Source organism: Solanum lycopersicum, chromosome 4, assembly GCF_036512215.1.
Source record: "Solanum lycopersicum chromosome 4, SLM_r2.1".
Lineage (NCBI taxonomy): Eukaryota > Viridiplantae > Streptophyta > Magnoliopsida > Solanales > Solanaceae > Solanum > Solanum lycopersicum.
Genome location: NC_090803.1, coordinates 31,052,491 through 31,071,662, shown reverse-complemented (window position 1 = coordinate 31,071,662; position 19,172 = coordinate 31,052,491). Strand labels below are relative to the sequence as shown.

Below are 19,172 nucleotides of genomic sequence, written 5' to 3'. Positions count from 1 at the left end.
CACATCTTGGCTCTTCCTCACAATGTTTGGGTCCTCCTCAAGGACCCTTCGGGTGGTCCTTGGTCCTTGGGGAGCCGTTACTGGACGTTTTGATCCTTTATACTATATTTTACCTATTTAAAGTCTTTTTACAAGTTTTAGACTTAATTTGACACTCCCAAACCTTCACCAAACATAGGGACGTCTACTACTTCAATTTAGCTAGTTTTCGGACGTCAAGGTCTTTCTTTGTCGTTTTAGACCTAACCTTTTCTAATTGAGTTTAATACTTTAACATAGGTCTGTAAACATCATTTTAATCATTATTTAATAGGCGAAGTCTAGTCTAAGTCATCGAGCTTCCGGAGTATTACAATGTGTATGTCATTTGTGTCACCTATTTGGTCGTTTTACTCGTAGTGACTTACGTCGTCACTACCATTTTCACTCATATTGAGACCTGCAAATCCACGACACAACAATCCCAAGCAACAATCTACTACAATTCAACAAGGCTATAAACTAACTTTGCTAATAGAATTCTTAGCCACCATTCCTCGGCAGGCGATGCCAATTCTGATAATGCTCAAACTATACTAAACAGTAAATTCAAAGAGTAAACATACTTTCTCAATAAAAATACACAACTAAGAGCCTAATACCACAAAGAATGGTATAATGATAAGAATCAAAATAAGAAATTACGAATGTGGACTTGTTCATCGTAGTATGTTAAGATAAATGGGGGATGATACCACCAAATTTACTAAAGGAGTCATAGGACCTGTCTGGCCATAGATTTTTCAAGTAATATTTGAGAGAAAATTTTAGAAATAGAGTTTATCCATATAATCTGCCATTATTTGACAAATATTCCAAATTCTAGTTTTTGCTAGTATTTGGGTCAAATTTCATTATTTGTGATCTTTCAAAAACTGAAAATATACACCGAACTCTTTCCTCTTTTACAAAATCACTCTATAGTAGTTGTGTGGTTGTATTACATAATATTAGTGTGAACACCAAAATCGTGATGAAATATTCAGTGAATATGAAAGTAATGATATGACTATTGATGAAAATGATTAACAATTGGCTCAGGTAACAGAAACATGTTCTTTGTCTAATTCATGATGTATGGAATGATGCTTGTGGCACTCACTCCAAACTATCACATTGCTCCAGTGGCATGTGCACTACTTGTTATTTGTTGCAATGAAGATCCACTTGACTTGTAATACCACTTTATGGTTAGTTTTGATACCTTTTACAACTTATGGGTATAAATATAAATCATATTTGCACTCAAATTTTCACCCAAATAATATTTGTCAAGAATATTTGAAAAACTTTGGCCAAACTCTAGCATACTATCACATGTCACAATTAAACTAAAATTTAGAAATTCAAGTAATTTAACAAGTAATATAAGGGTGCATGGATTCAAATCGATATCACATAGATTTAATTGTTTTTCTTAATAGTGTCAAACAATCGTGGATAGTATAGGTCATCTTCAATGAGACTAATCTTTTTTCTATCTCATAACATCAGTTCATAGAATCTCTTGTCAGTCTCATCTATATGAATAACAAAACAACCCATTACCTTGTGATATCTCTCTTTCATGTAGATTTGGGGCATATAGATATGAACCATATTCCTCTTTGAAGCAAATTATAGAAATCAAACCTTAATTGGATGCATCAAACTAATTACCTACGCCGATCAATCTCTTTCAAGCATCAATCGGAGATCGAAAATAGAATTAAGTTTGCAACCTTAAACCATTAGTTAATCTCATCATATTTTGCCTAAATCCATGAATGAAAAACAATATAACAGATCAAAACACAATACCACTACATCAAATCAACACCTAACTCCACATTGCAACCCTAGACTTGGGATTTAGCCACTCACCGCAAAAAGTAAATAAATTATACCTATCACGATACCAACCATGGATATGATGAAATTAAGCTATTATAATCAACACCCACTTTGTTTTCAACTTTCAGTTGTCAATTGCAAGAGTGGAATTGAAAACCACAAACTAAAGATGTTTTTCATAAGGTAAAATATCTCTTACACTACTCTCTAAGAATACTTCCAAAAGCTCTGAAAAAACCTCAAATCCCACCCTCTATTTTCTATCTCCTTTAGGCTATTTATAGTTTCCCAAAATTTTGCCTAAAATTCACTGCATGACCAACTTAGCAATGAAGGATCATTGTTTGTCCTCAACTCTCTTTCATTTGATTCAGGCGTCAAGTTTTGAACCTTAGTTGGAGAACTCGTTCAAATCTACCGTTCATATTCAATGGATCACCAATTACCACCTTTGTTCGCCTTTTAAACCTTATTCTTCATCTAAGTCTTGTCACCTTTGGAAATGATCAACTTATTCGCCCTTCATTTTTGGCGGTCGTCGTTTTACTTTTGGTTCACCGACCTGCCTCGATTGTGTTCGATTGTGAGCACTATTACTTTAGATGATGTCATGTCATTTGGGTGATCCGGTCTTTTGGTTAGGCAACTCTCAGTGTGGAGTTTACAATTCTTTCAATGTTTTTGCCTTTTTTTTTTATGCATTAATCGTTGCCTTGTCCTTTAGTTTTATAGTTGCAAATCATCAAACTAATATTAGAATGAGACATAGTTAGGCATTGAGGACAATAAGTAGGTGTTTGGCCATGCAATATCATATCACGATATGGGATCGTGAGATGGAAACAGTGTTTAGACATGCAATTTCACGCTGATTCAATATTCTCCAAAATTCATGATATTGCTATTTTATATTATCTTTCAGATATTTTTAATACAAAAATTGATCCACAAATTTATATTTTGTGAAAATAACCTCATATTTATATCTACTAACCATTTATTTCATATGTAAATATAATTTATAATCACATCATTACTTTTTAAGATTTATTATTCTTACCGACATAAGATTTATTATTGTTACCGACATAAGATTTATTATTCTCAACAACATATATAAAATTTGTTCTCTTCATTTACTCCAACACCCAATTCATTACTTCTACCGTTTTGTATTTATTACAACTCAAAGTAACAATCTTGATTCGTCTTTTCGGTCACACGATCGATAAATTCAAGTTCAACGTGAGGAAATTGTCCCTGCAATATGGGAGAATTATATTAAAGACTAGTACATTATAATATATGTTCAACATTTTTTGGAATTAATGTTTGATGAAACAGTTACTTAAGTAGAAATTTGCTTTGTAATAATTTATTATGCGATTTTATATATAAAAAATTATTTGGTAAAAATTAATATACAATTGAGAGTATTAGTTTTACAACTTAAAAGATTCTTATGTTTATTAGAAAATATATAACACAAAAATTCCATATCGAATGTCCAAACAAAATTTTAATTTTATCTTATAATTCCATATTATGATATTATATCATGATATCCTATTGCATGACCAAACGGGCCCTAATTGTTGAAGTGAAAAGGCCCTATGTGAGTGTCTATTTACCACTCATCAACTTACAATCCTCTCTTCTCAATCTCTAGATCTCACTCGCTTATTTCCCCTTTTCTCATCTCGCTTGCCTCTCTCATCGCTTTTTCGATCTTGCTCAGCTCTCTCCTCTTAATGTGTATTAATTTTGATACAAATCTATTTGTACTTATATATTTTCTCCAAAATCCATAAAAAATGCACTCTCATCTCTCTCTCAAATTTAGCTCGCCTCTTTTCTCCTCTAACATTTCGTTGTTAGTCGTAATTAAGCAAAGTATAATTATAAATTCCTAATAAAGGCTGTCGTTTACTTATTCTGAAATTTCTGTGTCAAATAATGATTTGATATTTGAGAAATCGGACCCTAACATTGTTGTTAAAAGTTGTTAATTACAATAGCCACCTGGCACGGATGTAAAACCGAATGAACAATCGAGAAATACTAGGAAATATTTTGTCTTGATTGCTAAGAAAGGAATCCCAAATTGAAGAAGAGGAGGATGAATTCGAAACTGTTTGTTTGCCTTATTCAATGAAATGGAAATGGATGAATTGAATTTGAACCCTTCAACGAACGCTACTTCCGTCGTCCTCACCTTTCTCCTACCTTATACGTCGTCGTTTTCATCTCCTTTCTTCCTCCTACGACCATGATTATACCCTTTAAACCTCTCTTTGGATCTCAACCGCAGATCCTCTCTTTCTTCTTCAATCCTTATGGACCCTTCTACCTCTCGCCCTGCTGTAGTCATTGACAATGGAACCGGGTATTCATTCTACATCACCCTTTCATTCAATTCTTCTACCAAATTACGTTTTTTAATTCCAAATTTTTCTCTTATTTTGCAGGTATACAAAAATTGGTTTTGCTGGAAATGTGGAGCCATGTTTCATACTACCTACAGTTGTTGCAGCTAACGAATCATTTGTTAATCAGCCTCGAGCTTTAACTAAGAACAGCAACTGGTTAGCCCAGCACAGTGCAGGGGTTATGGCCGATCTCGATTTCTTTATTGGGGATGAGGCTTTGACCAGATCTAAATCTAGTAGCAATTACAATCTTACCTATCCTATTCAACATGGACAAGTTGATAACTGGGATTCAATGGAGCGCTTCTGGCAGCAGTGTATATTCAATTACCTGCGTTGTGATCCTGAGGATCACTATTTTCTCTTGACTGAAAGCCCTATGACTGCACCAGAGAACAGAGAATATACTGGTGAAATTATGTTTGAGACTTTCAATGTTCCGGGACTTTATATAGCTGTCCAGCCGGTTCTTGCTTTGGCAGCTGGCTACACAGCATCCAAGGTTGGTACTCGTATCTTAACAACTTTGTTGCCTGTTGTTTCCTGGAGGAGCTCGGATATTTTCTGGTATTGATATTCTTGTGATCTAATTGGTCTGTAAAATTAACTTAACCTTGTTCAACATACCTTTTGCTTCACAAGTAGCGTTCTTGACTAGAATATTATCAGAAAGTTAATTGTGTAATAGACTATATCCTGGATTTTTTTCAGAAGTCCGGTATTGCTTTAATTTCTCACATTATTCTGACTAACTTCAATCATGTATTTTATTCATAAAATGATTAAGACTGAACAAATTGATGTGCTCAGTGGAAAGGTTGTTATGTTTCTGAGATTCAGATTGTTGCCTAAGTAATGAGAGTATAAACTCTGAAAAAGGGTGCCTGTGTCTTGTACAATTGCTAATTTAGGATGGTGCTATAAAATTAGAACAAACATTGGCAGCATGATTCCATGGCCTTTATTTGGAACAATTTCCGTAAAGTGATGTATTGATGTTAGAGTCCTAGGGTCAGGTCTCTGAAGTGTGTATGTAACCTACTTACTTATAAAGGTAATTTACCTTGAAATATGCTACTAATGGTGTTATTTTTTGGTGGGGGTGGGGGCAGGGGTTGTTTTCCCCGATAAAACTTGCTTTCATTTAATTTAAACTATCAAATTGTTAAATGGTAGCACCTTATCACCTTTGGTGAGACTAGAAGAAAGGAACTTTGAAAAATAAGTTGATATGCTATTTTAGGGAATATTGTTATGTTAGCCAATTTTGGGGAAAACAAACAACCAGGGTCCGTAGGAGGCAAAAGTTGATTACTGGAAAAGCTTTAGAGGAAGAAAATACAATAGAGGGATTGAGTGGAAATAGTTTCTGGTCAAGGGAGGAGAAGAAGAAGGAAAAAAAGGAGCTATATAAGGATATGTGACTGTTTTAATGATATTTGGCTGGTGCTTTGAACTGTCTTTTGGAGTGGAACTCTTTTTTTGGGGGAGGCGGGGGGAGGGGGATTCTTGAGATATCATGCCATTTTTTTTTATTAGTAGCAATCAAAAAGGAGTATAAGTTGCACCAAAGGGTGTGGCGTAGTTGTCAATGAAGTGGGTTGACAACCATGATTTCTCAGGTTCAAATCCCAACAAAGACAACAAACACTAGTGATTTCTTTCGATATGTCCTAGCCTTAGTGGATAGAGCTACAAGCTATCTGTTGCTGGGTGAGAGGTGACAGGTATCCCCAGAATTAGTTGAGCTGCACACAAGCTGACCTGGACACCACATTTATTAAAAAGAAAAAAAAAGGAAAATAAGTCAAATCATACTTAAGAATATTAATCAAGACTAGGGGTGTACATAGGTCGGTTCAGTTTCATTTTTATTTAAAAAATCTAAACCAATTATGTCGGTTTATCAAATCTAAAAACAAAATCAAACCATATAAGTCAATTTTTTCGGTTTCGGTTTTAGTCGTTCTTTGGGTTTTTTCGGTTTTTCAACTTTTTCGTTTTTTAACAACTATACCGCATTTGAAAAAGCGATACACATTTTTTCACTCACGTGTGTGATAAACAAAAAGTGTTAAGTGAATAGAAATTTTCGAAAAGACTGTCAAATTCACATGAATACAAAATATTGTTTTTTGAAATATCAACGTTCATTATGGTAAACTAATAAGATTAAAGGATAGATGCAAGCTGAATACAAAAAAAATTTACAAAGTAAATTGTTCACTTCGAATTTGAAAAACTATAACAATATAATTATAACTTCGGATCTTAAAACACAATAAAATATTTACAATTTTTACAAGTCTAAACTTGAAATAAAATAGATAAACATTGAAAACCATAAACTAACTTAAAATATGTAACAAAGTAGATTATAATAATATTTTTTAGTTATAAATAAAATAAAATAATATATATATATATATATATATATATATATATATACACACACAATTACAAAATTTTACGAGCCCAAATTTGAAATAAGATATATAAAATTGAAAACTATAAACTAACTAAAAATTATATCAACAAAGCAGATTATATGTAAATAATTTTATCTATAAATAAAATAAAGTTAATATATATATATAAATAAAGAGACACACATTGAGAACTATAAACTAACTAAAAATATATTAGCAAAATACATTATAAATAATATTTTTTAGCTATAAACAAAATAAATTATATATATGTATATATACAAAATTTTACAAGTCCAAATTTGAAATAAAATATGTAAAATTGAAAATCATAAACTAAATAAAAATATATCACCAAAGTAGATTATATGTAAATAACGTATTTTATCTACAAATAAGATAAATTATGTATATATATGTGTGTCGGTTTGGTTTGATTCTTTTTTTTCTAATACCAAACCAAACCAAGAGTGGTCGGTTTTTTTTTCAATCGCCAAACCATCAAACCAAACCACAAGTAGTTTTTTTTTTCGGTTTGATTTGGTTCGTCGGTTCGGTTTGACTTAATGATTCGGTCTGTACACCCCTAGTCAAGACAAAAGGATTATTAGTCAAACAACCAACCAAAAGGATTATTAGTAAAGTCAAACAAGCAACCATAAGTATTATTACTACTCATATTCCAGGCCCACGACCAAAAATATAAGATTACATCAATTAGGTTCTTATTAAGTAATAAAGTTGATAGGGAGATAAGTCTTCTAAGAATTGACTTTTAACCTTTTCTTCGTTGGCCTCTTTGGACTTTGTCGGGTCCACTTCTTTTGTGTCTTCTATTTGAAAGAAACGCACCAACCATGTCCAACGAACCCAAGAAGAATGAATTTTGGCCAAGATCAAGATGACTTAATTCATGACCAACTCGATCATTTTAATGAGTCTAATTGATGTAAACTTTCATTTAGTCTGGAACTAAAATTTATGTAGTAACTCAAATCCAAGGCTGTGAAGGGTACCTACAGAGCTACCACCTAATAGGCATGTGAAAAAATAATGTGGCATCTGATGAGCCTCTGAGATGGCCAGCGCCTAGAACACTGCCCGTCACAAGATTGAATATTTTTTTCAAGAGGCTATTGGACTCACTTTAATAAGTTAGGTGGATAAACGGTCGCCTGAAAGTTTCCCCATTATAATCTTATACTTTTTCAACTAGTTTCTATCATAGTTATGAACAAAAACTGCATACAAAGAGAGCTTCTCGCTATGTTATAGATGATTGGTTTCTTTTATGCAGATCCTTTAGTCTTATATAAACCTTGTCTGCGGGAAGTCTCCCTTTCACTCAATCGAACTACAGATTTATCTAAGGTAGAGAGAAAATATTCCACAATTATGTCATTTTAGAACTCCAAATCAACTTAGCAAGATTGATAAATGAATCCTTGAAGGCCACCATCAAAGTAATCACTGTATGAAACATAAAAAAGTTAAGAGGTTAGATGTGACGCCCTTTAGGGTTGATTTGACTTGCATTCGAAATGCCTTAAGCCATGTACCGAGCAACCAACCATCTTGTATCCCCTAACTATATTTAAACACATAAAGGGATACGGTTATCGTTGTATTACCAATCACATGCACTGGGATTTCTTGCGGTCCCGTACCATCATGAATTATGCATTTAAAATGTGATGCTTAACCATTCAAGCAAATAATGTCTCTACGGTCTCATCATAAGTGAACTTGTCTTGTAAAGGGATCAAACATTGATTTTATACTCATGACATTCACTGATACACATCTCCCATGGTGTGCCCATTGAGCCTTTACATGGCCAAAAGGACAAATAAACGCTGAGACGCAGCCATGATATGCAAACGATTGAAGTGAAATGCTGACCACACCAAATAAAATATGAAGTAAAGCAAATAAGGCCAAACAGTTTGTCGAGTCAGCTGCCTGTGCAGTGTGCATATGCCTTATACCTTTTTCCAAAGTGTGTAACCTTCAGGGAATGCAACAAATTTACAAACAAATTTGAGCCTTGAAAACCAGAATCACAGTAAATTCCAAAGAAATTTGTCAGCTAAGCTAGCATTCTGGAGGCTGAGTTAATAAATGGGCGGATCTAAATGCTCCCAGGCACCTGTCCCGAGGTAACTCTCTCCCCTACTTCCTGGGGGGAGGTCTCTCTTTCCGGCACTCTATCGCCGGAAATTTCATTTCCATTCCTTCCCTTTCATTATCTTTCTTAACTATTACCTTACGTGATAGTTTTCCGAGATTCAGATCCTTCTTTCAGACTTTGCAATGGGTGACAACAGGATTTATATCATGCGGGTTTTAAGTCTTTCGACATCACTAAATGGAGCACTGGCAGCTCTGTGTGGTTCAAATGGGTTGAGAGGAGTAGAAAGATGATGAGGAGATTTTCCATGAGCAACAAAACCATGGAATGGATCTGCTTCACTCTTAGAGAAGCTTCCAGCGATCAGAAGAAAACTATCAGAAGATGGAAAACTGCAGAAAGAGAGGCGGAGCATTTCTGTACTGGAAACATAATGAACATGAAAGATTTATTAGTATCATTTCCATCAATAACGGTCATCCCAGAATTGGCCATGAATGCGGGATGGCACGATATAACATTTAAAATTGAAAGGTTCATTAAATGCTCTAAAAGAATGGAAGTGCCGAGACCTCCTAGAATAACCACAACCAACTACTCTTATGCAAAAACAGTTAAGGATAGTAAATGGCAATCAAAGACTATAAAGGAGGCAGGATTATGAACAATGCTAGCATTATTGAAGTCCTCACACATGCTGAAGACCAAGAGAATGGGCTTCTAAAAAGATGCCTAGTAGGCCATCCGGAAGGACAGATGAAGGAAAAGCAAACTTTGCCTGAGATAACAGATGGTCGTCAACACTCTGGAAAAAGGCATTTGGAGTTATCTGTGAAATGTATAAGGTATGTTTCTATTCGAGTTCCCTAACATAAACACGGACGAGCAAACCCTCCAAGGAGTAGTGGGACTGGAAGAATCACAGATTCAATCTAGAATGGTGGAATCCAATGGTAGCTTGTCTCCCCAATACTACTCTGAAGATGGAAACATGTATCAGAATTGTTGGGATCCCCCTTCATCTCTGGTCGGAGAGAGTATTTCAAGAAATCAGAAACTTATGCGGAGGTTGGGTGGCCACATAAGAGGAAACAGAACTAAGAAATCATATGAAGTGGGCAAGGATTCTAGTTGCAAATGACGGAAGAAACATTCCCAAAGAAGTTTCAATCTCCAGAAATGTAGTACCTGAGAAGATAGAGCACATGGAGAAGATGGAGAAATACCTAGTACATGCCTTTACACAACAGTCTGAAGGTGGTAAAGGCTGTGGTAAAGTTAGTAGTAAAGCCTGTGGAGAAGTACAATCCATCAGCTTAGGGATGTTGCATCAGAGGAACAAGTGGATGCAGCTGTAAAAGCAAGAGAGGGAGTAGCTTTGGGCCATCAACAGCCCAATAGAAAGAGGAAACTTTACAAGAATGGGCCTGACTTCTCAAGTCAAGTCCATTTTTAACGACATAACTTGTAAGAGCCCAATACCACTTAACAGTGGTAATTTTCCAGAACTCCCAAGCTGCAATACAATCAAGAAACTGGAAGAACAACCACACAAAACTTGAATCAAATTGCCCAAGCGAAGGAGGAGATAGTAAACATGGTCGGGGAATCATTTATCGAATCTTAACGCCAATTAATAGAGATACATGATAATGAACTAAGGGGGGAGATTCCAGAAAAAGAGGATAATGGTTCGATCACTCTCATGAAGAACTGGGAGACTGAGGAACGAGAGCCACTACAAATTGTACCACCACTATGAGATTCTCAGTACTTATGAAGGGATCCCCTATCGATTTCTTTAGTGCAGAGAGGGGACTGAGGCAAGGAGACCTTTGTTTCCTTTCCTTTTCCTACTTGCTATGGAAGGGCCGAACAATATGATCAAATCAGTTAAAGTGAGGGGATGACTCAGAGGTTTTGAGGCCAGCAGACCTGAAGTAGATAATGTGGAAATTACCCATCTACAATATGCGGATGACACGTTGATATTATGTGATGGTGAAGAAGGCCTACTCATGATGTTAGGGTGATCCTAGTATTGTTTGAAGGGTTCTCTGGTCTACACATCAATTAGAGGAAAAACCACATCTATCCAATTAATGAAGTACACAACATGGAAGCTTTAAATGTGGTTTTGGGAGGGGACTTGGAGCACTGCCTACATCATACCTTGGGATGCCTTTAGGGGCCAATCTCAGTCATAAGAAATCTGGAACAATATGGTTGAGAAATGTGAAATGAAGTGAGCAAGATGGAAATCACAATATCTCTCCAGGGGTGCAGGTTGACCTTGATTAATTCTGTTCTTGATTAACTACCGACCTATATGATGTCAATATCCCCAATTCCAAAAAGTGTAATCACTAGGTTGGATAAAATCAGAATAAAAATTTTTTTTGCAAGGAAACCGGGAGAGGAGAGGCTACAATTTGGTTAAATGGGATGTTGTGATAGTGAGAAAAAAGCATAGAGGTCTTAAGCTCTTATGATGAAATGGTTGTGGAAGTTCAATAATGAAGAGCAGTCCTACTGGAAGGAAGTCATTAAGGCAAAATATGAAGAAGAAGATAACTGGATGACACATCCAAAGAGGGGACTACACCATATGGGGTTAGTGTATGGAGATCCATTAGATCTCTTCGGTCTGAGTTTAAGGCTAACACAAATCAAAGTGAGAAATAGAGAAAACTAAATTTTGAAAAGATGCTTGGCCTGATGCAGGTAGGCTAGAGGTCTTGTATCCTGATATATATTCTCTAATATCTCATCAACAGAAGACCATATTAGATCATTGGACTCCTCAAGGGGGAAGTTCATCTTCAGAGGACAATTAAATGATTGGGAGATTCATTGGGTAGCAGATTTTTTCAACACCATTGGGCAATTTAACGAATCGGAAGGAGGTCAAAACATTTTGTGGTGGAAAGGCAATCAAAGGGTAGCTTTAAGGTGGATTGTGCATACAACTGCTTGAACCACACCAATCAGCCTCAGAGTCACTGGCCATGGAGAGGAATCTGAATGTCTAAAATTCTACTCGAAGTGGCATGTTTTGTCTGGTTGTTAGCCATTGAGGCTGTACTGACTCAAGACAACTTAAAGAGAAGGGAGATAACATTATGTTCTTGATGTTTCTTTTGTGGGGAAAATGCCGAGACTGTTAACCATCTCTCTCTAAAGTGCAAGTTCACTGACCAACTATGGAGGTTATTCTTGAATCTTAAGGGTATCTCATGGACCAAGCCTACCAAGATCACAGAAGCAATCCAGAGTTGGGAGGAAGTAGGAAAGCAACCCAAGTATAGATATAGATGGAGAATTTTCCTAGTTAGTATATGGTGTGCAATATGGAAGGAAAGAAACTCTAGAGCTTTTGATAGTGTAGAGAATAGTATGCAAAAAGTCAAATTAAATTGTCTTATGCTAGTATGTTTTTGGTGTAATCAATTATACTCAAATGATACCATCTCCATAATTGATGTATTTCAGTTTCAAAAAAAAGAAATTGATGAACTAGACTCAATTTAGTAAAAGATAGTAGGATTTGAAGTGCATGTTGTAAATACTGACCAATACAGTTTTGGTATTGACTTTTGAAAAATAGACAAGGTTACCAATTTCAAAATAATAAAGCTAGCATTCTGATTGTAAGGGCACCATTAATCATCAATAACCTCATACTGAAAGAGTCATTCTGGTTTAAGTTCATCTACTCCCTGAATGCACTCCCGAGTACGTCAAAGAGAATAGCTTTTATGTCTTTTGCCAATGACATGAACTGGTATCTTTGTCATGTCAAAGAAAATAATGACCAAGGAGTCTATTCCAACCCCCTTTTTCTTGAAACTGGTTACTTTGAGTCTCTTCCAACCTAATATCTTCATTCTTTTCTTTTCTAGTGGAAAATGGGAAGATGAACATTGAGCTATTCAGGGAGTAGTTATCAAAGGTGCGCTTTAAGCGCGCTTAAGACCTATAGCAAGGCACGAAATGTGTTGAGCGCTTCGCCTCGCTTTATGTGCGCTTCAATATCCTCATCAAGGTTCTAAGACAAACTTTTCCTTGCGAATGAGCCTCTTATGAAGAAGTGACACTAAACAATTGATATTTCACTTTATAATAAAAAAGGAGAAGACCCTAAAATGCCCCTCAACTATTTGAATAGGTGCAAAACTACCCTCAAAGGTGGATCAAGGGTATTTTAGGGCCGAAAGGTGGATGAAGGGTAATTTTGTACCAATTCAAATACTTGAGGGGCACTTTAGGTTCTTGTCTGTAAAAAAAAATCAATTTCATTGGTCATATATTTGTCATTCTATTTTTAGTTATTGGTTTTATTTGTATTTTTTTTCTCCTTTTGCGCCTTTTTTCATTTAAGCCCACGTTTTATTTGTGCTTTGCGCTTAAAGCCCCCACAGACCTTGGAGCTATTTGCCTTTAATAACACTAATGTGTTGCATGTCAACCTCCTTTAGTATGTTCTTTTTTTAAAAAAAAATCAATAACTCTGTATTATATCAGGGATCAAAACAGTACTTGGGTAGTACTAAAACAATGTTTAATAGAGCTCTAGTGTCTTTCTTCTTTAGCTGTAAAGAACCTAGAACATCTATGATAGACACAGTATCATTAGATTAAATCAGTAACTTCATATGTTTGTTAGTTGCTTGAAATAATATCCTGTGTATTGGTTCTCTTTTATGATCATAGGTTTCTTGTATACCATTTTTCCAGAAACTGAACTTAATTGTGGTCTAACAATTTGGCATATCTTGTAATTGTGATAAATTATTTCTTTAGTGTGAGATGACTGGAGTTGTAGTGGATATTGGAGATGGTGCTACCCATGTTGTGCCTGTTGCTGAGGGTTATGTTATTGGGAGCAGCATTAAGTCAATTCCTGTTTCTGGGAAAGATGTCACCCTCTTCGTTCAACAACTTATGAAGGTATATAGTTCTTGTTTCTCAATGAATTCAGTACAACACTTCGAAAAATGGTTGAGTAGACTCTGCATGTTCTCTATTTTCCCTTGACTGTTACTGATCTATCGGGGTCGAATGAATAACATAGGATTGTGATATCCTGAATTTTGTGTCTCAATGTAATTGGTATTCTAAATCCCATGGAGTTCCAGCTGTCCAGGAGATGAAAATTAAGACGTAGAATAGATTGTATATATAACCTTTAGCGCACAAGTTTCTAGTTTAAATGAGTATGCTAATAGTAACGATGCCTAGTTTCAATCATTTCATTTCTTTATCTTTTGAATGAAAGCAACAGGCGCAAGGGTCGTTTTGTGCTAGTTTATTAATTTCTTTTTGCACTTCTTAAAGAGTTTTTGTTTTTGTTCGCAAAGTAATTTCTTTTAGTAATGTTTGTATAGGTTTGTAATTGCCTATTCAAAAATTTCGTTTTTACGTTTATATTTTTCTCATTTTTGTTCAATAGAATTTGATTGAATTGTATAAAACTCATTTTGGTTGATAATCGTATATTTATTTATGTACTAAAATTCATGTAAGTCGACCTGGATTAGCCCAAAATGGATTGAATTGGTTGAATGTACACCCTAATTCGATGTCCATCACTACGTGTATATTAAAGACAGTGGCACCCGCAACCTTCAAATCTTAGATCCGTTTTGAAATTCTTTACTTGGAAAATCGAGTTGATGAATTATTAATCTTTATCACAATCATTATCCAACACTGTTATTTTTGTGTTATTTTTTTTTTTGGAAAAGGGTCAAAAATGCCCTTAGAGTGTACAAAATTGAACAAAAATGCTCTCCTTTAATAACTTGGTCCAAACATGCCCCCTTAATTGTTTGACCCACAATGCCCCTATTGTTACTTTTTTATCTGATATCCCTGAAGGTACCTCCCTATTGTTATTTAATTGGGTCAAAATGCCCTTTTCTTGATAAATATTTTTTCTTTTCTTTTAAACACATTCTTTTCCTTGTAAAAATATGAATTTTAAAGAACCCTTTCCTTGTTTCTTTTCTTTAAAAATCTCTTTAACTAATAAAAGTGGGAAGTAATTTTTAATTCTTAATATCGTTTATCAATTAATTAGCTAAATCTCATGTACTTTTAAACTAAAATATAGGTCATATGTATAAGATCATAGTAACCCATCATCATTTTTCATTTAGATAACAATAAAAATCTTTTTTCTTATAAGATAAAAAATATAATTTTTTTTAATATTCTTCTGATTGAAGGATTATAGGGATTTGCTAATGCCATAAAATAAGAAAATTTATTATATTATGCAAATCACAAAATATCTATATAATATCATTGATGGAGTTATTGTTGACCCTTTTTTAGTTTCAACTTTTAAGCAAAAAAAGATATTTGCAAATGTTTATCCTACTTCAATTTGAAAAACATTAAGACAAATTTTTTTCCCTAGTTTATTTGGAAAAATAATTTTATTATATCTAAATGAAAATTAATGATGGGTTATACCATGATATATTTTATGGATTGTTGTTTAGAAAATTTTTCCTGGAGAGTAAATAAGATTGATAATTAATGATTGGTCCTCCTATGACTTGTCATGCAGAAGTTTTATTCTCCAGTGCTCGGATCATAGTTTCTTGAATTAAGAAGTACCTCTTAACTACTTTATTTATAATATCAACGTCTTTTACCTTATGTTATCCCAGTTATAACAGATGTCCTAAACCTGTGGGAAATATAAAACTACCATTGCTCAGTAAGGGTAGCCACAACTAGGGGTGGGTGTTCGGTATTTTCAAAGTTCGGTTTAGGTACCCATATAATAATTGGGTAATAAAGTGTTGAAGGGAAAAATATTATGATAGGGTGCAGTATTGCAATTATCTCTTAACCCAAAATTGGAGAAGACAATTCTTGAAATTGAGATTTCTACAGAGCACGTGATGATTTCTCAAAAAGAGTTGGTCATGTTCCTACATACAATTACATTGCTGACTAGCATGTAAAAAACTTTAAAACTAACAAAAAGAGCACCTGCTTGAACCAGCGAAACAGATAACTGAAACCAAGAAATAGAATTACAAATTGGTAGTACTGAATACCGGATGCCTGCAACCGGGTACGAAAACTGAACACCAAAATTTTGAAACTTCTCCCAAAGATTGTACTGGTTACCGAGTCTCCGGATACCGAAATTCCTGTTTTCGCTCGATAATACCAAAATTCCCGGTTAGGCTTGGTAATTTTCAATTTTCGGTGATTTATGCTTACCGGACTGCCGAAATTCCTGGTTAGGCTCGATAATACTGAAATTCCCGGTTAGGCTCTATAGTTTTGCGGTTTCTGGTGATTGAGTTTCTTAGATGGTCTCCCATTGTTTGGTCAAGGTCAAAAGATAACCACTTATTTTGATTATTCAAATGCAGGAAAGGGGAGAACATGTTCCCGCAGAAGATTCCTTTGAAATAGCACGAAAAGTGAAGGAAATGCATTGCTACACTTGTTCTGACATTGTGAAGGTATTATCTATTTGTACGAGACTATACAAAAGGAGTAAAAAGAAAAAAAAGTTGAAAGAGTAGATTAAGCTGGCCCCACACCATGATCATCAAGAAAAAAGTTTGAAGTTCGTTCTGATAATCCATCCAATTCCTCTTGTTCTTCCATCCAGTTCTCAAACTCATGCCATGATTTAAACTCAGAATCCTTGTTTGCATCTGAGGCTGGTGGTTACAACTGATTTTTGCTTCTAATAGGTCCTTATTGTCAAATGATTTCAGGAGTTCAATAAGCATGATAAAGAGCCAGGAAAGTACATCAAGCACTGGAGAGGTACAAAACCAAAGACAGGAGCACCTTATTCATGTGATGTTGGCTATGAGCGATTTCTTGGTCCTGAGGTCTGGTTTATCCTCTAGCTTCAAGTTTCTCAATCTCTTTAGCTATATAGTTTTGATCTCAATGTGCTTGTTAGTTGTATGTTGTTAGCCTACAAGATGGGTCAAAGAAAATGGAGTACCTTGCATATAGAAATTTCATGTCAGTCCTTTTCCTTATATCACTATTTGGGATTCTCCTCTTAATCTATATTTTTCCTCATAATACCTCGCAAGTTTTCCACATAATGTCTCATAATACAGACAATAACTCTATTTTTAGAAATTTGAATTATTTTAGCCTAATGTTTGCACTGCATCTGTACCTGGATTCGTACTCCCAAATCTTAAATTTTAGATCATGATGGATCCAACCTCTAGATCTGCACCTGTGTTGGGTACCCGCACCCGAATCCAAGCAATTTAGGTTTCAGCCATATCTCTCGAATTGTTCAGACAAGTTAGCTCAAACCCTATGTTTTTTTTGCACGGAGTAGCTTTTTTTCTTTACTCTAGCTCAGTGAAAATATCCAAGTTAATTGAAGAAATTAAGATAGTATCCATGCTCATTTGACGAGGGGAAGCCTCTTGACTTGGCTTACTGGTCTGGTGCTCGACTCACGCTGAATGATAATCTGGCGACCACTATGGATGTGGCTCTATGGTAGAAATTAAAAGAAAAGCTTTGGACCTTAATCAACAGAGTTAGATGAAGTAGGATTTTTTTATGGTGGCTTCAGATGCTTTATTCATAAGTTGTCTTGATGAATTGTGTTCACAGGTCTTCTTCAGTCCTGAGATTTATAATAGTGATTTTACGAGCCCTTTACCTGAGGTGATTGACAAATGTATTCAGTCTGCACCAATAGACACAAGAAGAGCTTTATATAAGGTAATTTAGTTGCTGAATTCCATAGAACTGTTCATGAGTGATTCAGTTCTTGATCAACAAAAAGGTTCCCTGTATCTTGAATTAACTCAAGTTATGTGTGGACCCACTTTTCTATGTGAGTGTGATATGTTGTGCACTTGTTGAAGTTCAGAATATTGTTTTATCTGGAGGTTCAACCATGTTCAAAGATTTCCATAGAAGATTGCAGCGAGATCTCAAGAAGATAGTGGATGACCGCATTCTTGCATCAGATGCTCGGTTAGGTGGAAATGTCAAAGTAAGTGTTTTCGCCTTCCGTTTTCACTTGAATTTTAGCAGATGAATAAATGGTCTCCAATATATCAAGGATGATTGACTACTGGAATTCAACCTCAGGCACAACCAGTTGAAGTGAATGTGGTCAGCAATCCTATCCAGAGATGTGCAGTTTGGTTTGGAGGTTCTGTACTGGCTTCAACTCCTGAATTTTTTGCGGTATGTTAATCCTTCTAGTTTCTATTTTATCTGATTGTAGTTAATTACTGCAAAATGAAGTTCGTTGCATTTACTGGTTTATGCATTCGATCAAATAGGGGAATTTAAAATCTCATTTTGATGATCAATTTGGATATTTTTTTTACGTTAGGCTTGCCATACGAAGGCAGAATACGAGGAATATGGAGCTAGCATATGCCGGACAAATCCCGTATTTAAGGGAATGTATTGATACTGAACCGATCCAAACTGATGATTGTAAAAGCATTTATTGTCAAGATGTGCACATCCTAACAACCCAATCCATCCGTCCTTGGTGTCAGCTTCAAGCTGAAATCCTACATCCGCAGGTGGCTTCAGTTATGTCAGCCGATCAGAGGCAGTGTAGGATGGACCTGTAACGAAGGGGGTTCTTGTACTTTTCTCCATTAGCAGCGCATGACTTCTGGCCTTGTTGGAAAAGTAGGCTTTCATCTTCCATTTTGCAGATGGCTGATCAGTTAGAGGACATTTTCTGAGCTGAATGTTATGTTCTGCATGTTCAGCTCAGTTTAGGGATTTACCAGTTTATTTTAGTAAGAGGGCAGGATAATAAGTTTCAAACGAATTCAGGTAGGTTTCTTCTAATTGTTATCGAATGACTATTATTGCTCTATGTCAAAGATTCATGTAGAAGCTTCTTTTCTCTGTAGACGCACTCTCAATGTTGAAGCTATACCTGTATATTTGGTTCACTACTGGACCTTCATTCCTTTTCTAGGAGTAGTACTGTCTCCAAGTTATTTTGTCTGGTGCAATTTAATCTGCATTTGCGCTTTCTAACTTGTTTGTTGTGATTTTCTCTTAGCTTTTGGGTGTCTTGATGAAAATAATTTCAGCTTGGGTTTCCGTAAGCAGCTAAAAGAAAATTGCTTTGTTAATTGTTATTGCAGAGGCCTGTTTCTTCTCACTCACTTTCCTTTGTTGATGCATTTGCGTACTTGTTTTTTCTTTTTACAATGTGAACGAATGGATAGAAGAAGCATCACTTCATCTCCCTCTTTAGCAGACACATCAAGAAATATTGTATATCTTGGCAATGCGAAAGTAACTTTC

General features: G+C 35.2%; 1 protein-coding gene across 2 annotated transcripts; it reads left to right on the top strand.

Moving 5' to 3' along the window:
• The first annotated feature begins 3,554 nt into the window (after window positions 1-3,554).
• LOC101252768 (actin-related protein 3) lies at window positions 3,555-18,899 on the top strand. Of its 2 annotated transcripts, none has more exons than XR_740977.4 (9): window positions 3,555-4,258; window positions 4,341-4,803; window positions 13,665-13,811; window positions 16,262-16,354; window positions 16,616-16,735; window positions 17,493-17,603; window positions 17,750-17,880; window positions 17,979-18,077; window positions 18,229-18,899. XR_740977.4 is itself a non-coding variant. In XM_004237188.5 (9 exons), exons 1-9 carry the CDS (start codon window positions 4,209-4,211, stop codon window positions 18,307-18,309), a joined length of 1,290 nt encoding a protein of 429 aa, XP_004237236.1. In that variant the 5' UTR covers window positions 3,555-4,208; the 3' UTR covers window positions 18,310-18,899. The 2 variants fall into 2 exon arrangements, 1 of the variants encoding a protein (XP_004237236.1); XM_004237188.5 differs by having other exon boundaries at window positions 17,755-17,880.
• The last annotated feature ends 273 nt before the right edge of the window (window positions 18,900-19,172 follow it).

Excerpts from the sequence above, each read along its gene's own strand:
- LOC101252768 (XM_004237188.5), top strand. The coding sequence starts at position 4,209 with ATGGACCCTTCTACCTCTCGCCCTGCTGTAGTCATTGACAATGGAACC. Across the intron at positions 16,736-17,492 it reads AGCGATTTCTTGGTCCTGAG|GTCTTCTTCAGTCCTGAGAT; the intron begins GTCTGGTTTATC and ends TTGTGTTCACAG. Across the intron at positions 17,881-17,978 it reads GGTTAGGTGGAAATGTCAAA|GCACAACCAGTTGAAGTGAA; the intron begins GTAAGTGTTTTC and ends ATTCAACCTCAG.